Below are 19313 nucleotides of genomic sequence, written 5' to 3' on the forward strand. Positions count from 1 at the left end.
AAACTATCTCTCTTGAAGCAAATATATAAGAAGTATTTTTTTTGTTTAAATACCATTAACTCCAACACTAGTTTAAATAAAGTGTTAATTGCCGTTAATGTTTTGTTAATGTTTTTTATTTATGTGTGTGTTTAGATATTTTTTATTTGGAAAACTAATAAGAAAAATTTACATTCTTTTTTTTGCTTTACCACCTGATCACCTTTATGTCTAATCCGGATTTGCGACGAGTTTGGGTATTCCCAATTGTTGTTGCAGGGGATCGAACACACGGTCCTCCCTACCAAGTTCAGCCCCAATCACCATTGAACCAACATGCAATTGGTAGAAAAATTTACATCCTTGTTCCTACATTACTGAACACAAATTTCCTCACTTACATGGTTCGTTTCTGTGCATATTATGTTAAAGATAAACAATTATAAGATCTGACAAAATTCTTCAAATAAAACAATACAAGAAATTCGTTTCACAACTGGATTAAAACCTTGAAACAATATGAACCAATAAAAAACCAACCAACTAAAAGAACAATAAACATAGCCCAAAACTTCAAGAAAGTCCAACCTCCAATAACAAGACCTAGAGGAAATACTATCAGAAAGGGTAGAAGAGACTTTACGATGGAAGCTTTGTCGACCCACCGGCCTTTAACGAGGATTAATACCGCGAGACTAACCACATTCCACCTGCCACCGTTGAAGCCCAAGCGGTTAAGATTGTTTGCCACAAAGGAGTGACAGTTGCAAGTAAAAAGACTGTAGGAATGGTGTTGGAATTCTAGGGTGCTTTTCCGAATCGCATCATCCCAAGTTAATATGTCCAATTCAGATCCGTTTTGATTGTGTTGGTCTCCGTTTCTACAGGAAGCCAAGAAAGATATGGCACGGCATAGCTGAATACACAGTTTGGAAGAATCAGTATATCGGTATAACATTAGCAAAGTAGAAAGGAAAGGAAATGAATTGGAAACATTTAAGAAGGAGAAATGTTAATGTTAAGAAAATGTTTGGTATAGATTTTTTAAGTGATGGAAATGGAATCAATTAACTATTTCCATTACCTAATGTTTGGTATAAGAGGAGTGGTAACATAATCCATTTCATAAGGGTAACTATTACTACCATTTGTTACTTCTCCCAACCTTATGGTAACAACATTGTTACCCTCCTCAATCCCCAATTTGTTACAAGCGAGTCTTTTTCTAAGGTATACCAACCAACTGATATTGGTAATAGCTAACACTATCCTTTCCCCTTCTTATTTATTTCCTTCCCATTTCCTTTCCTATGTTTATACCAAACATGCTCTAAGTGTTAACCATTATTTGTTGTTTGGTATACCCAAGGAAATCAATCCCTTGTATCATATTAGGGATTGAGGAGAGTAACACTTTATTACCACAAGGTTAGAAGAGGTAAAAAAATTGGTGGTAATGGTTACCCTTTGGAAATGGAGTGTGTTACCCATCTCTCATACCAAACAATAGGTAATGGAACTAGTTAATTGATTCCATTTCCAACACTTAGGAAAGTGTTACACCAAACATGCTCAAAGATTCTTTAGTACCACTAGTACATGAAATTCCAAGTTCAGTAAGTATAGGAAATGTAGTCCATAATAAGCTATTCCCTCACTAAGCTAGGATTAATACTACTCATAATAGCCTAATTTACACAAGTATGGCCTCCCATTGTCAGGCCAGGTAAAGCATCGTATTTGTTAGTTGCATAATTTCTAGGACTTTAAATTACTATCATGTACCAGTGCCGCAAACAATGCTGATACTAGAATATACCCGTGGCACAACTATTAGCTCGGGAACTTGAGAAATTATGACAATGCAGCAAGCTAATACAAAGAGTGTGAGAGATTATGTCTCATCCCATCAGGAAGATATCATGTTATTCTTCTTTAACAACATCTAAACAGGCATTAGTTTCTAAATGAGTGTTTGCAAATAAACTAGTTAGTGGCCCGGGCGATGCCCCGAAGTGTTGTATATAGATAGATTTTTTAATTCATTTCAAATTTACGTATAATTCTCTTTATATATGAACTTGAGAATAAATAAATATGGAGTAGCTTTTATCCCCTGCGATGCACCGGTTTCTTAGTTAAAAAACTCGGTTATATTGGCAATGTAATATAGGGGATAATACAAAATATTGAAATAATAAAATACAATACATTTCATTTGGAGTGTAATTGAAATTAGAATGTCATTTGACCAAAATGAATTTTAAGGGAAAATAACATCTGATTAAGGTGGAGAAGTGGAAAAGATGAATATAAATGATGATTTTACAATAAAATAAAATAAATTAAATTAAAGATCGACACATGGCATCATGGTATGTAAAACATTCTGTTTTAACATAGTAGTATAGATATGGCCTTGATGTAACTTGTTACTAGTCCCTGTTTAGCGACACGAGAATAAGTTGAATGTTCTGGGAAACATCGCAACCGTATCACAAAAATAAAGTATCTGATGGTAAGAGCATACCTTTGCATCTATTTGCAAGTATCGAGTCACTGAGCCGAAGGCAAAGTTGTCAACACATACAAAGTTGGGGCCAGCAAAGTCCAAAATTACGCCATCCTCTCTGCATATGCCAATATGACCAATAAAAGGAATCAACCATGAAAGAACAGGAAGAGGTGTCCATACAATACAGAAAGGAAATCGAGCTCTCTTTGGATCAATTTGCATGGCCTGTGGAGAATTTTCACCAATTATTGGCTGCTGCTCTGTGTCCATGTTTATGGCCATTGATTTAAGCTGTGTCAAAAAACGAAAACTTGTCAAAGTATTTTCTTCATGGTTTTAGAAAGAAAAAACTACAAACAGGCCCAAGATAATCCAGTAATGCTACAAAACCTATCCTGCGGACTTTACAAACCCATATTCCTAAGCAGTTTCAAGATAAAGTTGCTGCTACATGACATTTTCAAGTAATAATATGAAACCTGAAGTCATATACAGCAGCATAAAGCTAAGCTCCCAGGGTATTTAAAGGAAAAGTAGTTATGTTCATAGTGAACTAACTGGAACATGTGTCAAAAGTTGAAAATATTGCAGTTAAGATTATGACAGAAAGAACCGTATTTATATTGGTTCTTTCTTCTGGCTCTTAGAAGTTGCTCCCTCAGTCCCAACATTAAGTTTCAATTTACCATATCGAAATGTCACAAATTATACACTTCCCCTTTTCTTTAGAGTGGTTTTCTCTTCGCTTAAGGTAAGTGTTGGGCCCACATCGCCCTACTAGCATGCTTTCTCAAGGACATCCAACTACCAAGAATCCAAGATGGATAAGGCATAACTGCTAAGCTAACCTAAGGTTGCTTCAAAGAAAGACGGCAGGTCCTTTCCACAGGATATTCTAAGACCATATTAGTTGGCCTTTCTGGTAGAGTCGGTTTTTGTTGAAATATATGGTCAGCATTTCCCCCCATCCATGCTTAACCCCAGTACCCCGCTGAAAATTATATCGTTAGCGCTGTAGTTTCTCATGTAATAACCCAATATTGCGATTTTTAAGGATGCATCTAACTTACACATAAGGCCATACTACTTCAAGGATCATCTATCACTCATAAAATTCAATGTCTCTCATGTTTCATTCAATCTTTTTTTTTTCATAAACCCAATTATGAGCACAAACATGATGTGATCAGGTAGAAGAGGCATTAGTGGAGCAGCTGGTCACAAGGCTACAGCAGCAAAACCTTTCCCCCTTTGGCATCAGCATGAATGGAAGTTTTCTTAAGAACTCGATGCTTGTATGTTTTTTTGTTCTGTCTTTTGTGCACTAGGGAAGCTTCCTCTATCACGCTCAATCACTCATAAGATATATGGATCCTAATTGGTCCTTGACATCAACTTGGGGAGCATTAGAAAGAGAAGAGAGAGATGCAACTACCATATGTAGATCAATATTGTGTTTGGATGATAGAATTTGAAGGGAAGGGATGGTAAGGAAGAGCTAGGACCTATTTCCTTATTTGGATACGACGATACGTGATGGGAAAAGGGGAAGTAAAGAATGGGAGGGGTTCACTATCTTTCCCCCTTCCAATAAACCAAATCCTTCCATTCTCTTCCCTCTTTTTCCTCCCCTCTCCTCAACAAACATAGTGCAAGTCCTAAGACTTCTAACAATGAACTATTTAACGCTATGGTACATTCGTGTACTTCGTACATTCGTTTAATCCCCCCCCCCCCCTCCTATAAATGTTGAATTAATGTCGGTAACCTCTATAAATCAACGAGAGCTTCTATGAAATGCACACCCAAGTGATGGAAAGTCTAAGGGGTTAACAATTACTACACTGGTTCTAATTTCTAAAAATACCAGAGAATAATTGGAGTTAAAAAAAAGAGAACTGCTAGAATATCAGTCTCGCATCCCTGTACAAGTTAACAAAAAGATAAACGAGCTAAATACAGAAATGAGTGAAAATGAAATAGAAGCATCAAATAGAACAACAAAGTCTACATGGAGCAATATTAGTAGTTCATAAGTTGCAAAGACATTTCGGACGGTCAATCTATGAAGTTAAAGATACTCTATCGTTCCGGTTACTCAGACTCTTCAAAAGTGTTAGAATCCCCAGTTATTCAAGTCTAATCTATGTTCCTACATTTTCCACACAAAAAAATAACCTGTGTTGAAACTTCAAAGTACAAAATAACAGGATATTACTCAAATTCGCCTATCAGTCTCAATTTCATAGCTAACACAATGGAGCATTTGGAAAGTTAGACGCCAATTTAACAAATAGATAACGAGCTAATAAAGAAATTAGCAAAAATGAAATAGAAGCATCAAAAAGAACATCAAAATCTACATGGAGTAAAATTAGGTCAATCTATGAAGTTCAAGATACTCTATCGTTCTGGTTACTCGGGCTATTCAAAAGTGCTAAAATCCCCAGTTATTCAAGTGCAGTATTCTTACATTTTCCATAAGAAAACCCTAACCTCTGTTGAAACTTCAACATACGAAACAACAGGATATTTCTCAAATTCACAATCAGTCTCAATTTCACAGCTAACACAATATGACATTAGTAAAGGAAGACGACTATTGATCCAACATTTCTTTTGACAATTTGATTCTTCCATTTTTCCTAAATTACTTGATCAAAGTTCAACAAATAAGCTTATCGACTCAAATTATTCACTGATTGTAAGAATTCTAACAAATAATCAACCAGTAACCCAGTATTTCTGACAAATGAAGATGCATCTGAGCGAAGGAAATTCAATTGGAAAAAAGGAGTAAAATCACGAGGTTGAAGAAAACCCTAAGCAATATCGTTAAATAAAAAGAAAGAAAGAAAGAAAAGAGAAGGAACCTCAAAGAACGAACTGCTGCGTTGACGAAACTGGTGGTTTTTCCGTTGACGCCGCCGCGTATCGGAAAAATAAAGTGCTGTGTTGACGAAGCGGGTGGTTTGCCGTTGACGCCGCCGCGTATCGGATAAATGGAGGTTTCAATGGGTGGTTAAGGAAGTACGGAGTACTTGGAAGTTGGAAGTATATGAAACTGTAATTAACTACGAGTAATTAACTAATTAAGGAGTACAAATTTACAATGCTCTCCCTCCGCCTATGTTCAGACAAATGAATTAGACGAGATTCAAGCTCTTGACCTTAACACTTTACCAATTAAGTTACGGAGTAGTTCATATTCACTCTTTTAAAAACAAGATAAAGGTATGAAATAAAATAGGCCATGTTTAAACAAAGAAAGCCCGTGGAGGGTCGTGCAGCGCACGCCCAAGTAATGCAGGCGCACCAAGGAGGCAGAACATTTTGAAAATTGAGCTGCAGGGCACAACTAAAGTGGTCATTGGTCCCAATGCTAGTGCAGCTATAAGGATAAAGTATTAAAGAGAAAGCAAGCATTTTGTTTCTCCAGTAAGTGTGCGCTTGCATGGGTCGGTAGTACGCCCGCACGTCCCTGCAGCTCAATTTTTAAAATGTTTTGCCTCCTTGGTGCCCCTGCACAACTTGGTGTGCGCTGCACGACCCTGCACGGGCTTTCTTTGTTTTGACGTGGCCTATTTTATTTCATATCTTTATCTTGTTCCTTTGGACTATATAAACCCAAATAAAAACAACAGAGTTAGAGAGAGAATGTAAATTTACACTCATTCTCACACCATTTCTACATGCAGTACCTCCCCATAGATTGAAGTGATTAATACAATAATTAACACACTCCCCAAAAGTAGATGTAGCTAATGTTAGAAAGTGAACCACTATAAATCTTGATGTTCTTACTTTGGTATTTATTGTTCTTCATTTTACATTTTTACATCAAAAAGAATGGACTTGGTTAATGATAATATGGTGGGATACCAACAAAAGGTGGGGAAATAGAGCAATAGATTCTTTAATAAGAATAATACAAAGTAATTGATGAATCGAACAAATGACCTTATTAATTTGGTCAACTAGTTTAATTGACAGAGTACACAAAAAATGATGTTATGTTATGGCATTTTCAGCTCTTGTAAACCCAAAAAAGCACTTTGATTCATTTATAAATATGCAAACATGCAACATCTAAACTTTGTGCCCTTGTACAAGACTAGATGATTGACATGAAATTTAAGATTACTATAAACCTTAATTCTGTACTAATTGTTTAATGCAATATCGACAACATATTAACATGTTACATAACCATTGAATCACAACATAAGGTTGCAGTAATATTTTTAGCTACAGTGAAATGAGCACAAAACATCCAAAACATTTGATGTCAAGGTTGCATAATTGTTGCTAATTCTGTGACGGACCGACAAAAATGCACTTGTAAATTCTTATAAAGGAATTTAAACCGAGGAAAATATTTATTTGTTTTTTTGACGGGAAAGAACAATATCATTAATAATTAGTCATACGGCATCTACAATGACAAAATAGATATGCAAACAACAAATTTAGAAAAAAAAATACATAACGGTTACAATCGCAACAATTATTATTCTGCATCCTAAATCACAGCTCGTACTCCACCGCTTCTAGCTTGACGCGACTCGCGAGCAGTCGAGGAAAATGTTGAACACATATCAGAGCTGACAAAAGGACAATCCAGAATTCTCCTAATAGATCTGTGATTACAAACAAATCGGACGGAAAAGTTAAGTGTATCAAATTATCAATACAAACACCTAAGCCACCACCTTGAGAGTAGGAAGAAACTAAGATAACCACAAATATGCAGGTGTAAATGAGGTACTAATACTGCAGTCTTTACTGGTTAAATAGCATTTGACCAGTAAAAAATAGGGCCTATTATAAATGGCTTGATAATATAATGGTGTAATATACTTGTACAAGTCAATTTTACAAGAAGCAAGCAAAACCTGAAAAGACAACAAAAAAAATTCAACAAAATGTTTAGCCAAGAATATATGTCAAATATTCAGGGATCCCACAAGAAGACTGCAACAAATACCATTGAGGTTTCAATTAGACTACCGAAAACCGAAAGAAAAAGAAGAAAAAATGCATCATTGACCCATGATGACCTTAGTCTTGTCATGGAAGTCACCCATATATATGATGCATTTTCTTCAGTATCAGTTTTAGCAAGAATTACGCCTAGCACTAGCAGAGTGAAAAACTTAGACTTGGCCATCATGAGCCCGGCCCGAAAATAGTGGGGTTTGGGCATAAGTTTTAGGCTCGATGTCAAGCCCAGCCCGAATGTTTTTAAGTTTTTGGGTGGGTTTTGGACAACTCATATTTGCATGTTTAGTTATAAAATTGGCCCGGCCCAAAAGGTCACTATTTTTTTAACCCAAATAAGTGGGTTGGGGGAAGGGGGAAGGAATTTTTGGCCCGAAGTTTGACCCGGCCCAGCCCGACACAATGGGTAGAAATTCCAAGTCATGGCCTGATCCGACCCGCAATTTGATCAGGTCTAGAAAAACTACAGTAAGTCTCAAATGGGAACTGCTATTCAAACAAAATCACTACACGAAGTGCAGTGGTTTTTGTAATTGTTGAAGGAGAACAATTGAACAACAACAACAACAACAACAAAAGGCCTGACTTGTACCTGTGTATACAACGGTCAGCTCTTGGCATTTAGTTTCTCGAGGAGTATTTTGTTCAACACACCTGGATTTGCCTTGCCTTTCGATTCTTTCATGATCTACAAAATACACAACTTCCAGTTTTTATTCAAGAAGAATAGAAGATTACAATGTACCACACAATATGTAAATAAACATAAAGGGGGGGGGGGAAATGAGAGAAAGGTTTCTTTAAATTCAGAAGGATGATATTAAAAATAAGAGAAAAAGGACATAACTTTACAATGTACCACCAAATATTTAAATAAACATAAAAGGGGAGAAAAAAGAAGAGGTTTCTTCATATTCACAGGATGATAATATACCTGGCCAGCAAAGAAGCCTTGCAACTTTGTCTTGCCCCCACGGAATTGTTCAACTTGCTTTGGATTTTCTGCAAGCACTCTATCAATCATCTTCTCTATCTCAGCAGGATCTGTTATCTGCAGATTAATGGGAAGATTTTAAACAAGCAAGTTAGGCTCGGTTATGTTCGACTTATTTTGACTTATTTCAGATAAGTTCAGATATTATAAGTTCAGAAAAAAGAACTTTTTTTCAGACATTTTAACACACAAATAAGTTTATTCAGTCAAAATAAGTTCAGATAAGTTCAGTTAAGTTCAAATAATATAAGTTCAGACAAAATAAGTCGAATAGAACAAAGCCTTAGTCTGTTAAGTTTATAACATATGCAAACTTGGAGATTAATGTGTCGGTCAATACTCTAACAATACACCATAGTGCATTAGTGATCACCCTAGTAAAACTAGTGGCACCATCAGTACACTAGTGTTAACCTAGATTTTATGATACTTTTCACAGAAACTGATCTTCTCAAGGACATGATATATTAAGGGAAATCAATACTGAATCTCAAAAGATCAAGTTTCAAGAAGCTTGACCAAGACACGCCTGTCATATTTAGCTCATATCATAATCTATAACTTTGGTATTCCAGAACTGTAGTGACACAAGTTATGCAAATTGAAATAAACTCGGCTATTGCACTTGAAATACGCAACCAAAACTGCAAGCAAAGTACCTATGCACTATGTTTCTCAGACTCAACAAGAAGTGTCCGACACTCGGACACATCCATGTTATGAAATTTTTGCCTAACTTTTTCCCAAAATGAAGCGCCTAACTCCGAGTATCAATTATCCAAGATGGGTAATTCGGTAATGGAGGCGGTGGAATAAAGAGTTGGTGAAACATAGCTCATGCAAGATGGTAAAATTAGAATGGAAATTCTTGGAAAATAGTAAAATTGGCAAGAAACCAAATAGAACAAAGCCATCATTTCATTATCATTATCATTACCCCATTGCCTCAAAGAGGCTCCCGCAAAAAGCGGGGTAAGAGGGGTCGGGTGTACGCAACCTTACCCCTGCAATTGCAGAGAGGTTGTTTCCAATTGACCCAAAAGCGATAACGGGACGATCATCTTCTACTTCATGGAAAGGAAGCGAAGAGGTTTTAAGATCATTTCCTAATAAAAAATAAAAACTACCAAAACAGAACAAAAAAAAAAAGCAAAACTATTTACCTGGACCAAATTCTTTTCCTTGATAAGGCCCTTGACGGTTCCTCCTTTAGCTATTAGCTCAAAAAGTATCTAAACGTTAAAGAAAAAAAAAGCCAATTGTAAAGACATCCAAAGAAAATAAGAGTACTTAAAATCACAAAATAGACCAACAAAACAAGATTTTATGGGGCTTAATCGGCTCCATTCAGCCTTTTCCTTGTCAGCAGGGAAATGTTAATTTCTTCTTTACACAAAGGGCAAGAAATTAAATAATACTCTGTACATGGTTTTATTTTAACCAATTATAATGCGTCTCTCTTTTGAATTTATTATAACAAAAATATGTATACAAAATATGTATTCCTTCTAACAAAAAGTAAACTTTCAATGCAGATCTTTAGTGACTAAGCCTAATCAAATGTTTATGACTTGGAAAAATTACTAATGGCATAATAAAAACGCACCTCTTTACCAATTTTACCACTGATAGTCCCTTTTTTAATAGAATCAATCAATTCAGCCAACTCATCAGGAGTAAGCTTTATCTCATTAATGGACACTTTTTCATTCTTCATGTAAGCTGCAATATCACCCATTATCCAGTTAGCAGCTAGCTTCATGTCAGCACCTTTAGATAGGGTCGCGTCAAAAAATTCAGCAACCTGAGAAACACTTCAGTAAATGAGTATCCATCTAGATATGAGAGTTGTATGTGTTTTGGGAAATGGACAGAATAATACTGAAGATTAAATACAATTTAAGGCAGCAGAAAATTGAGTCAAGGCGTGTTTATGCTTCACATGTAAGCATAATATTTCTAGTTTCATGCTTCAAACTTTTTGGTATATTTCAGGGTAAAGCATAATGAAAAACCATAATGGACCTTTGAAGTACACCAGATGGATTAGGATATATCAAAACAGAAAAAACCGCCAAAAGCTATTTGATGAAGCATTATGTTTTTGGTCTTTTCACCAAAAACTATTGTTTTATGGTTCTGCAATAACACGCAGCACAGTGGTTAGCAGTTTAGCACCCAGCTATTAAGGTGCTTTCCCAGGGAGCTTTCTCATGAATCAATTCCCAGCAACAAGCACATGATTCACAGCTTTCTCTAAGTCTACACAAAGTTCATAATTATTATTTTTCTTGAAGGCAGCACCCTTCCTTGTTAAGGCTTCATTCCTTTGCAGCACTAAAATCTACGTAACCTCAAATTATACAATCTTCCCATTCGTTCAAATCCCCTCACTGGTGATCATGAGGTTATTCGCAAACACTGTAAGACAGTAAACATGCCAAGCCCTTGTGGTTTCAGTGGAGATATATTCTCTAACGGATCAAAAAAGTATTTGAGAATGTGTGATTTCATATAAGATATATCCTGTGTTTTCTTTAGTTACTTTTCACTTTTTGGTTGGTAGTGAGAAAGAGAGTTTGCATACTCAAAATATATCATCAATGTTCTACCGAAAGAAAGTGGAAATTCTAGAACATGCAATAATTCCATTATAAATATTTACCAACAGAGTACCACCAAAAAAAATGGTCTTCGAGCCTGTAGACACATCTTTCAGGCACTTGGGTTACTTATAGTTATAGCCACTGCTTTTCTTCTTTCACAAACTTCATCTGCATTCCCACTTCTAAAAAGAAAATTGAAAATTTTTGATACAAAATTGTGTGCTTTAGAGGTTTTTGTCCGCTGGCAAGTCATCATATAGAAACTCCAACTTTCACGGAACCCAATGGTAATGGAGGGCAACACATATGTTGATATATTAGCATTTTGAGTGACATAAACTAGTAGATGCAGCATGTAGCTAGAATGAGGTGTAAATCATTACTAAAATTTACAACAGTAATGAGAAATAGCTCAATCCTGAAAGTTAATGTGTCAGAGTACTTACATTTACATCATTGGCAAGAAAAATCACATCCTGCATGCTTAATCCCATTTGTTCATACCTCCGTCTCTTCAACTCTGGAATTTCTGGCAAAGAATCACGAATGTCCTCAATATATTCCTTTGTCAAAGTCACTTCTGGAAGGTCTGGCTCTGGGAAATACCGATAATCAGCAAGCCCTTCCTTCTTTCTCATAGTTACTGTTTTCTAACAATGACACATTATATAAATAAGATAAAGAACACAGGTGAATTAGATTCTAACTTCAATGCAATAACCAAAAGGGAGCAAAGTGCGGCAATAACCTGAGCACCCTCCTCCCAAAGACGAGTCTCTTGTACAATTTGGTAAGCTAGGCCTTGGTTATGCAGTTGTACTTGTCTTGTGATCTCATAATCAATGGCCCTACTTATTGCTGAAAATGAGTTCAAATTTTTTATTTCAACCTGCCAGAAATGTTCGAACAAGAATTCAGTTTATGCTTTAAAGAACACACTCTTCACTGTAATGTAATGATCTTACTAATAATGGAATGGGAAAATATATTCAGAATACAGTCCATACAAAGTAGCATATTTTCTTGCATTAAAAAAAAGCATATTTTGACCCCAAATTTTTTACAACTAGACACATCAAAAAGCTAAAGGAAAACATCAGAGTTTCTGGCAGCACAGAAGAAAACCTGTAAGTTCAACACAAGTGTAGTCCCTTTACATTTTCCAACAATCCAGTTTCCAACCACAAACACAGCTTTCCCATCCGAAATCATCTAAAATTCCTTATATGCCCAGAAATATTTGATAGAGACTGCTAGCCTGCTAGGAACTGATTTCTTAGCAAAGAGTAATCAGAGAAATAGAAGGTAAAGTTATGCTGGGACAAAGAAATAAGAGAAGAAGACAAAATGTGATAGTAAACTGGGATATAGCAATTATCGAAGATAAGTACAAGCATCCGAGGGGCTGGTTTTCACCCAAATGCTAAATAAAACCAAAGGGAACTCTTCATAATATTCATCATGATTTTTCTGTTTCACTAATATCCTACTCTGCTCTATATATAGACAATCTCATTCCCTTTTCTTTCTCTTCCCTCAAACTAACTCTCTTTCCCTCCTCCTCAAGCTATTCCTTGCACTATAAACCATTTCCTATGATACCCTTCCATACGTCAGTTTCTTGCACGGACATTGATGGTGAACAAACTTGAAACAGAATCCTTAACAGCTTTCTAACAAGTCATCCAAATGGCTTTCTTTTGAACTGTCTAAAATTTGCAGTTTTGAAAGAACTTTAAAAAAAAATTAATCTTTTGTAGCTTATCAATTTTATAAACTCCAATTCAAATAATCATACAAATGTCTACTTGTCAGAAGTTCGACCAAGAAGTAGAATGTCAAGTAAGGTTCAACAGGTATCAGTATCATGTCTGTCAGGCAATATGCCACAGGATCTGAAAGTTAATGTCATTACGTAGTTGTCATTATGTAGTTGTACGATTATTCTAAATGTACATTTTCTAAAAAATAATTTTTTAATGGTCAAAGTTGTGCATTGATAAACATGAAAGTCTATATTGCATGTATTAAGAAACAGAGGAAATATAATTTTGTGAATACCTCATAGATCCTGATCCTCATATGCCGTATATTTTTAACACTCTATTTCAGTTGTAAACTTATAATGAATGCAGTTCCCACTGTTGCAGCTATAAAAGAAAATGGCAGTTCAACAGTCTTCGTTACTTGGTTAATTTCATATTCCAACACTAAAATAAACGGATACAAAAATGTAAATATAAATGATAGAGTGTTTCAATGCAAAATCTGGTTCATCAGGTGTCAGAATCAAGTCTGTCAACAAGCCATCTACCACAAATTCCCAATGTATATATCATTTTATGATTACTCCATCAATTCCAATCCCTACCCATTGAATATCTTCATCTCCACTTCAATTGAGAGTCATAATGCATACAGTTGTTAGTATTCTCAATATAGGCCTATCTAATGTTGCCTGGGATATGGAATGTTCCATGTAACTATGTAAGCAGAACATATCCTCATGGAATGTAAAACACTTGGTCTAATTATAACTTAATGAGCAATAACAGCTACAAAATTGATAAAGATAACCATTTTTTGTTGGCCAAACATTTGAGTAAAGACGTTTCAAAAACTAACAAAAGAATCTATGATTGTTCGAGTAAACAGTCCAAGAAGATTTTCACAAATACTACGTGTTACCCAAATTCTCTCTTTTTCTTGTGAAATTAATAATCAAGTTCATAATCTATCCAATTAGCTAAATTAACTCTGAATCCCTTCCTGAATCCATTGTGATCCGCATATTTGGTCATTGGTCAACGGATCCGATTTGACGTTTTGACTTCGACGAACAAAACCCTGGGACCAGTTTGATGATGTGAATACCACCAAGTAGTTTCAGTTTATATGCTTAAATTCAAAAGAATGTACACATAGCATCAGGAACTCAAGAACCTCACATAGTATGTGAGAAACAAATCCAATATGCTTACCTTTGTACCAAACTCAACTTGCCCTCTTGGACGGACTGATATATTAACATCACAACGTAGTGAACCTTCTTGCATATTACCATTGCTCACACCCAAGTACCTAACTAATCTCTGCATTTCTGCACCATATTCTGCAGCTTCTATGCCACTTCTCATATCAGGTTCAGAGACAATCTCAAGTAAAGGTACACCAGCCCTATTCAAATCGACCTGCAGATGGCAAGTAGCATATTAACCCATCAATTATAGAGAAAAAAGAGCTTAATGACTCATGCACTGCGAGTTAACTTCCACATCCCATAAAGATCTTATAATTTTGCCATTCTCCATAGTGATGTCACTAAGGCTCTGTTTGGCAACACTAGCTGATATTCAACTTAAACTGATAAGGTAACTGAAACTGATAAGGTAATACCTGAAACTGATAAGGTGCTGAAACTGATAAGGTACCTATTTATATTGCCTGTTTGGTAGAACTAGTTTTTTAAGTACCTGAAATTTTAGTAGTTTTTTTTTGACATTTGATATATTTTGACATCCATAATTATTTTCTTTGTAATAATAATTACAAATAAAATAATTGCACGGATTATAATTTTTTATAATGATAGTTGATATTATACCGATCTACCATCTACGAGTCACAAAATAAAATCAAAAATTCTTTTTATCTGGCTTTTTTATAACTAAAAAAAAAAATAGAAGTAGTACTTATAAGTTATAACTAATACCAGTATTACTACTCCATCGTAATTCGCCATCAATTATATCATGGGTTATGCTCCAATGCTTGAGATTGCCGCCTTCCAATCTCCAAATTTTATCATTCACAACAACAAACTTGTGATTCTAATTTCTTAAAATTTTTCCTTTTTGAGAACATGAGATGGGATTTATGGGTAATTGGGTATTAATCCTTCTTCTAAATGATAACTTTTACGGATCTTTAAAGCTTCTTCTCATTCCACAAAGGCTCATCATACTCCGCCATTAACGTTTTAATCTTCTTCTTCAACAATAAATCAAAAAATGTAAAAAAAAAATTGAAAAATAAACCAAACAAATCACAATGAAAGTCGAGCTCATGAAAGTCAAAGAAATGAGTACAAAAATTATGTGTGATACATTGGAAGCACGCCGGTAATTAGGAAATAATCGTACGAAACATCACCAAACTCAAATTTCCGGAAGATAATTTTCGAGAGAATAAAAACCCAAAAATTTTCAGCTACCTGATTTCCAAACGTTAATAGGAACAACGTTTCAATTTCAGTCACTTTTACCACCTTAAATCTTATTTCAGCTCCATGCCAAACACTCCTAATTATTTAAGTCAACTTAAATGATTAGCACCTTATCATTTAAGGTGACTGAAATTGGTTGCCAAACAGACCCTAAGTTAACGTTACTTTTCAGTTTTTTATTTTACTTTATTTCTCCTCTACCTTTGTCGTTTCACTCTCCATGTCTTCACCCTTCTATCCTTCATGGCTCCGTTAAAGAAGCTTTGATATCTGAGCTTTTTAATCCGGGTAACATCCAATAAGACTAATTTATTCACCAATGATGCTACATCTTCATCTTGGATACCAAAAATTGAACTTTTTGATTCTCTTCTTCTCCAATCCCGGCACTTGATTTAGGATCCTATTCCAACACGGCTTGGACACCCGTAGAGTGTCATGTCGTGTCGACACCCGACACACCCGGTCAACAAGGTTTTGAAGTAACATAGGTTGTCGGGAAGTGTCTAAATTATTACCAAAAAAGGAAGTATCTAATCATACCATGGAATTTCTAATAGCACCTTAAAACATGAAAATGATTATAATAAAATAAAAATAAAATAAAAAAAAAAAGTCTTGTAACAAACTAACAAACGTGAAATTGCCAGCCAGAAATGATGAAGCATGTACCTGAGAATGATTTCCACCGTCGGCATGGATTAGTTTTCCTGCATCCTCTTCCATATGGACTCGAGTTATCCCAAATTTCCTATGCCCACCACCATACTCAAGTGGGAGATCCAAGTCAACATACCCACTAGTAGCTATAGGAACATCGAACTGAGAAATCTGGTAGCCCTTAGGCAAATCAGGGTAAAAATACTGCTTCCTATCAAACTTTGAGTTTAAGGACAGTTTGCAATTAAGCGCAAGGCCAAGTTTCACAGCGTACTCAATAACCTTGGAGTTCATAACGGGCAAGGCACCAGGCAAACCCATGCAAACGGGGCAAATATTAGTGTTAGGTTCCGAACCATAATTGTAGGCACATCCACAGAAGGCCTTCGTAATAGTGGAAAGCTGTACATGGGTTTCTAGACCAATGACTGCTTCATAGTCTTTCAACAATTTGTCAAGTGTTGTGCCTTGATTTCGACTTGCAACTTTTGATTGCGTCTTCGGCTGATTTTGTGTTGTTACACTTTGGGAATGTAGGCTATTAGATGTGCAGTAAAAAACACCCACTTTTTTAGTCAATAACGAAGACGGGTAAATACACAAAGGACGAACTTGTAACCCTCTAAACAGCAAAGATGCCATCGTACTTATTACTTACATCCACTTCAACATCAAACTAAATCTGTGTCTGCAATTGAAGCAAAGCAAACTTCCTTACTAACACTACTAGCTGATAATTAGGTATAAATATACAAATATTAGCATCAGTAAGATCTGTTTAAAAAATTAAAAGGCCTTAACCTAAATGTTTATCATATTTCTACCTCACTTTAGACTAAACGATTCAAGTACGAACCCATATTCCTAAGAAGTTGCAAGATAAATTGCTGCTACATGACATTTTCTAGTAATAATATGAAACCTGAATTCATATACAGCAGCATAAAAAGCTAACCTCCCAGGATATTGAAAGGAAAAATTGTTCAAAATACGAAAAAATAGGATAATTCTAATATTCACAATCAGACTCAATTTCATAGCTAACACAACAGGACATTAGGAAAGGAAGACGACCATTGATTCTACAATTTTGGACAATTTTATTCTTCCATTTTTTCTAAATTACTTGATTAAAGTTCAACAAATAAGCTTTTCGACTCAAATAATTCACTGATTGTAAGAACTCTAACAAATAATCAACCAGTAACCCAGTATTTCTGACAAATGAAGATGAATGAAACTCAATTTCACAGGTAAACATTAGGAAAGGAAGGCGACCATTGATACAACATTTTTGGACAATTTTATTCTTCCATTTTTCTAAATTACTAAAGTTCAACAAATAAGCTTTTCGACTCACGTAATTCACTGATAATAAGAACACTAACAAATAATCAACCAGTAACCCAGTATTTCTGACAAATGAAGATTGAAGGAAATTCAATTGGAAGAAAGGAGTAAAATCAAGAGGTTGAAGAAAACCCTAAGCAATATTGTGAAATAAAACGAAAGAAAGAAGAAAGACGGAACCTCAAGTCCTCAACGAACGAAGTGTTGTGTTGAAGAAGCCGGTGGTTTTGCCGTTGACGCCGCCGCGTATCGGATAGATGGAGGTTTCAATGGGTGGTTAAGGAAATACGGAGTGTCGGAAAGTTGGAAGCATGAGTATGAAACTCTAAGGCCCTATTTGGTTCACTACGAGGAAAGGAAAGAAAGAGAAAAGAAAGGAAGGGAAATAGATTTTATTTTCCTGTGTTTTGGTTAAGGGAAAGAAATGAATGGAAAAAAAAGGAAAATATACAAAAGGTCTTGCGCGCACAAGGTGCACAATAAATTTATTGTACACAAAGATAACTTTAACTATTTTTTTTGTAACTTTAACTTAGTTTTGATTAACTTTTATATTAGTAAAAAAAATTGATAGATAAATATTTTAAAGAGTTAAATTATTAATTTTATACATTATTAGTGATTTTGAAGAAATAAGTTTTACTAAAATGAAAAAATTTATCACTTAAAAATAGATAACTTTTACATATATATGCTTAACTTTTAAGCATTTTGAGTTAACTTTTACTCCGGTGTACAATATTTATTGTACACCCATTGTAAATAAGAATTTGTGGAAAATATAAATGACAGCTTTTAATTTTCTCTTTCCTTTCAAATTCCTCCAATTTTGGGAGGAAAGGAAAGTTAAAATTTTATAAATGAGCTTTCCTTTCAGTTCCCTTCCTTTCCTTCCACTTCCCATATAATTATTTGTACCAAATACAGGAAACCTTATTTTACCTTTCTTTTCTTTTCTTTTCTTTTCAATTCCTCCCAACCAAATGAAGCCTAAATAGTGAAGTATTTTTCATTTTTATAAATAAAAAATGTATGAAACTGTAATTAACTACGAGTAAAGCGTGTTCGACGGTAGCGTTTGAGGTAGCGGATATAATGTAAAATTTGTAAGTGTTTGGTAAAGTAGCGATTTAGGTAACGGTTAGCGGTTGGGTAGCTTTTGTCAAACGTTAAATTAATAGCGTTTAAGATAGCGGGTAGCGTTTGACAAATTTATAATAAAGTTTTAAATAATATTTTAGCTTTTATTTTTATTTTATAATATCAACCGCTACTTTTACCGAACACTCATATTAGTTACCCGCTAGTTTGACAGCTAACAGTTACCCGCTACTATTCACCGCTACTCGCTACTCTAACCGCTAGCTACCCGCTAATCAATTGCTAACCACTACCCGTCACCGCTAATTTTGCCGAACAGGGCCTAATTACCATGTTCTCCCTCCACCCGTGTGGCAAATGAACAATGTTCTTCCTCCACCTGTATGGCAAATAAGGCAGACGAGATTCGAGCTCTTGATCTTAATATTTTACCAATTAATAGCACTTTAATGGTTGAGAAAATTGACTAGTTTGCAAATATTAAAAACATTGAGCTAGCAGCTAGACCATTGTTATACATTACCTATATTAACTTTATTTGGCCTAGCTACTAGCTACAAATTTTAATTTTTTTTCTCTGTCCTTCCACCTCTTCTCTAGTTTGCAAATATTAAAAATGTTTAAAGAGAGAGAAACGGCGACTCAACAAGCTAGGTTAACGATGCCTTACTAGTACTTCAGATCTGACCGGCGACTCTCCTGCTCCAGCGACCTCACCGACGTGGGTGATGCTCGTTATAGATTTAGATTTTTTTCCCCAGGATCAATGGATTGTTGGCTAGATTCGATTTGGTTTTCTGACTTGTTGTGGATCGAATTGTTATTGGTGATTTTTGGAGTATTTTCCATTTTCTTCCTTCTGGATGCATATTCCCAACAATC

General features: G+C 35.2%; 2 protein-coding genes across 2 annotated transcripts; both read right to left on the minus strand.

The window, feature by feature from the left end:
- Positions 1 to 384: 384 nt before the first annotated feature.
- Positions 385 to 5614, minus strand: LOC110777947 (protein RTE1-HOMOLOG). Its single transcript, XM_021982521.2, has 3 exons — positions 5368 to 5614; positions 2510 to 2785; positions 385 to 895 (listed from the first exon to the last, which is right to left on the minus strand). Exons 2-3 carry the CDS (start codon positions 2774 to 2776, stop codon positions 470 to 472), a joined length of 693 nt encoding a protein of 230 aa, XP_021838213.1. The 5' UTR covers positions 2777 to 2785; positions 5368 to 5614; the 3' UTR covers positions 385 to 469.
- A 1216-nt stretch (positions 5615 to 6830) lies between these two features.
- On the minus strand, positions 6831 to 17688 carry LOC110777944 (glutamyl-tRNA(Gln) amidotransferase subunit B, chloroplastic/mitochondrial-like). Its single transcript, XM_021982518.2, has 10 exons — positions 17511 to 17688; positions 15993 to 16668; positions 14077 to 14286; positions 11844 to 11984; positions 11542 to 11745; positions 10096 to 10293; positions 9653 to 9721; positions 8430 to 8546; positions 8088 to 8183; positions 6831 to 7134 (listed from the first exon to the last, which is right to left on the minus strand). Exons 2-9 carry the CDS (start codon positions 16620 to 16622, stop codon positions 8103 to 8105), a joined length of 1650 nt encoding a protein of 549 aa, XP_021838210.1. The 5' UTR covers positions 16623 to 16668; positions 17511 to 17688; the 3' UTR covers positions 6831 to 7134; positions 8088 to 8102.
- Between the last annotated feature and the right edge of the window lie 1625 nt (positions 17689 to 19313).

The sequence above is a fragment of the Spinacia oleracea genome, chromosome 3 (genome assembly GCF_020520425.1).
Source record: "Spinacia oleracea cultivar Varoflay chromosome 3, BTI_SOV_V1, whole genome shotgun sequence".
Lineage (NCBI taxonomy): Eukaryota > Viridiplantae > Streptophyta > Magnoliopsida > Caryophyllales > Amaranthaceae > Spinacia > Spinacia oleracea.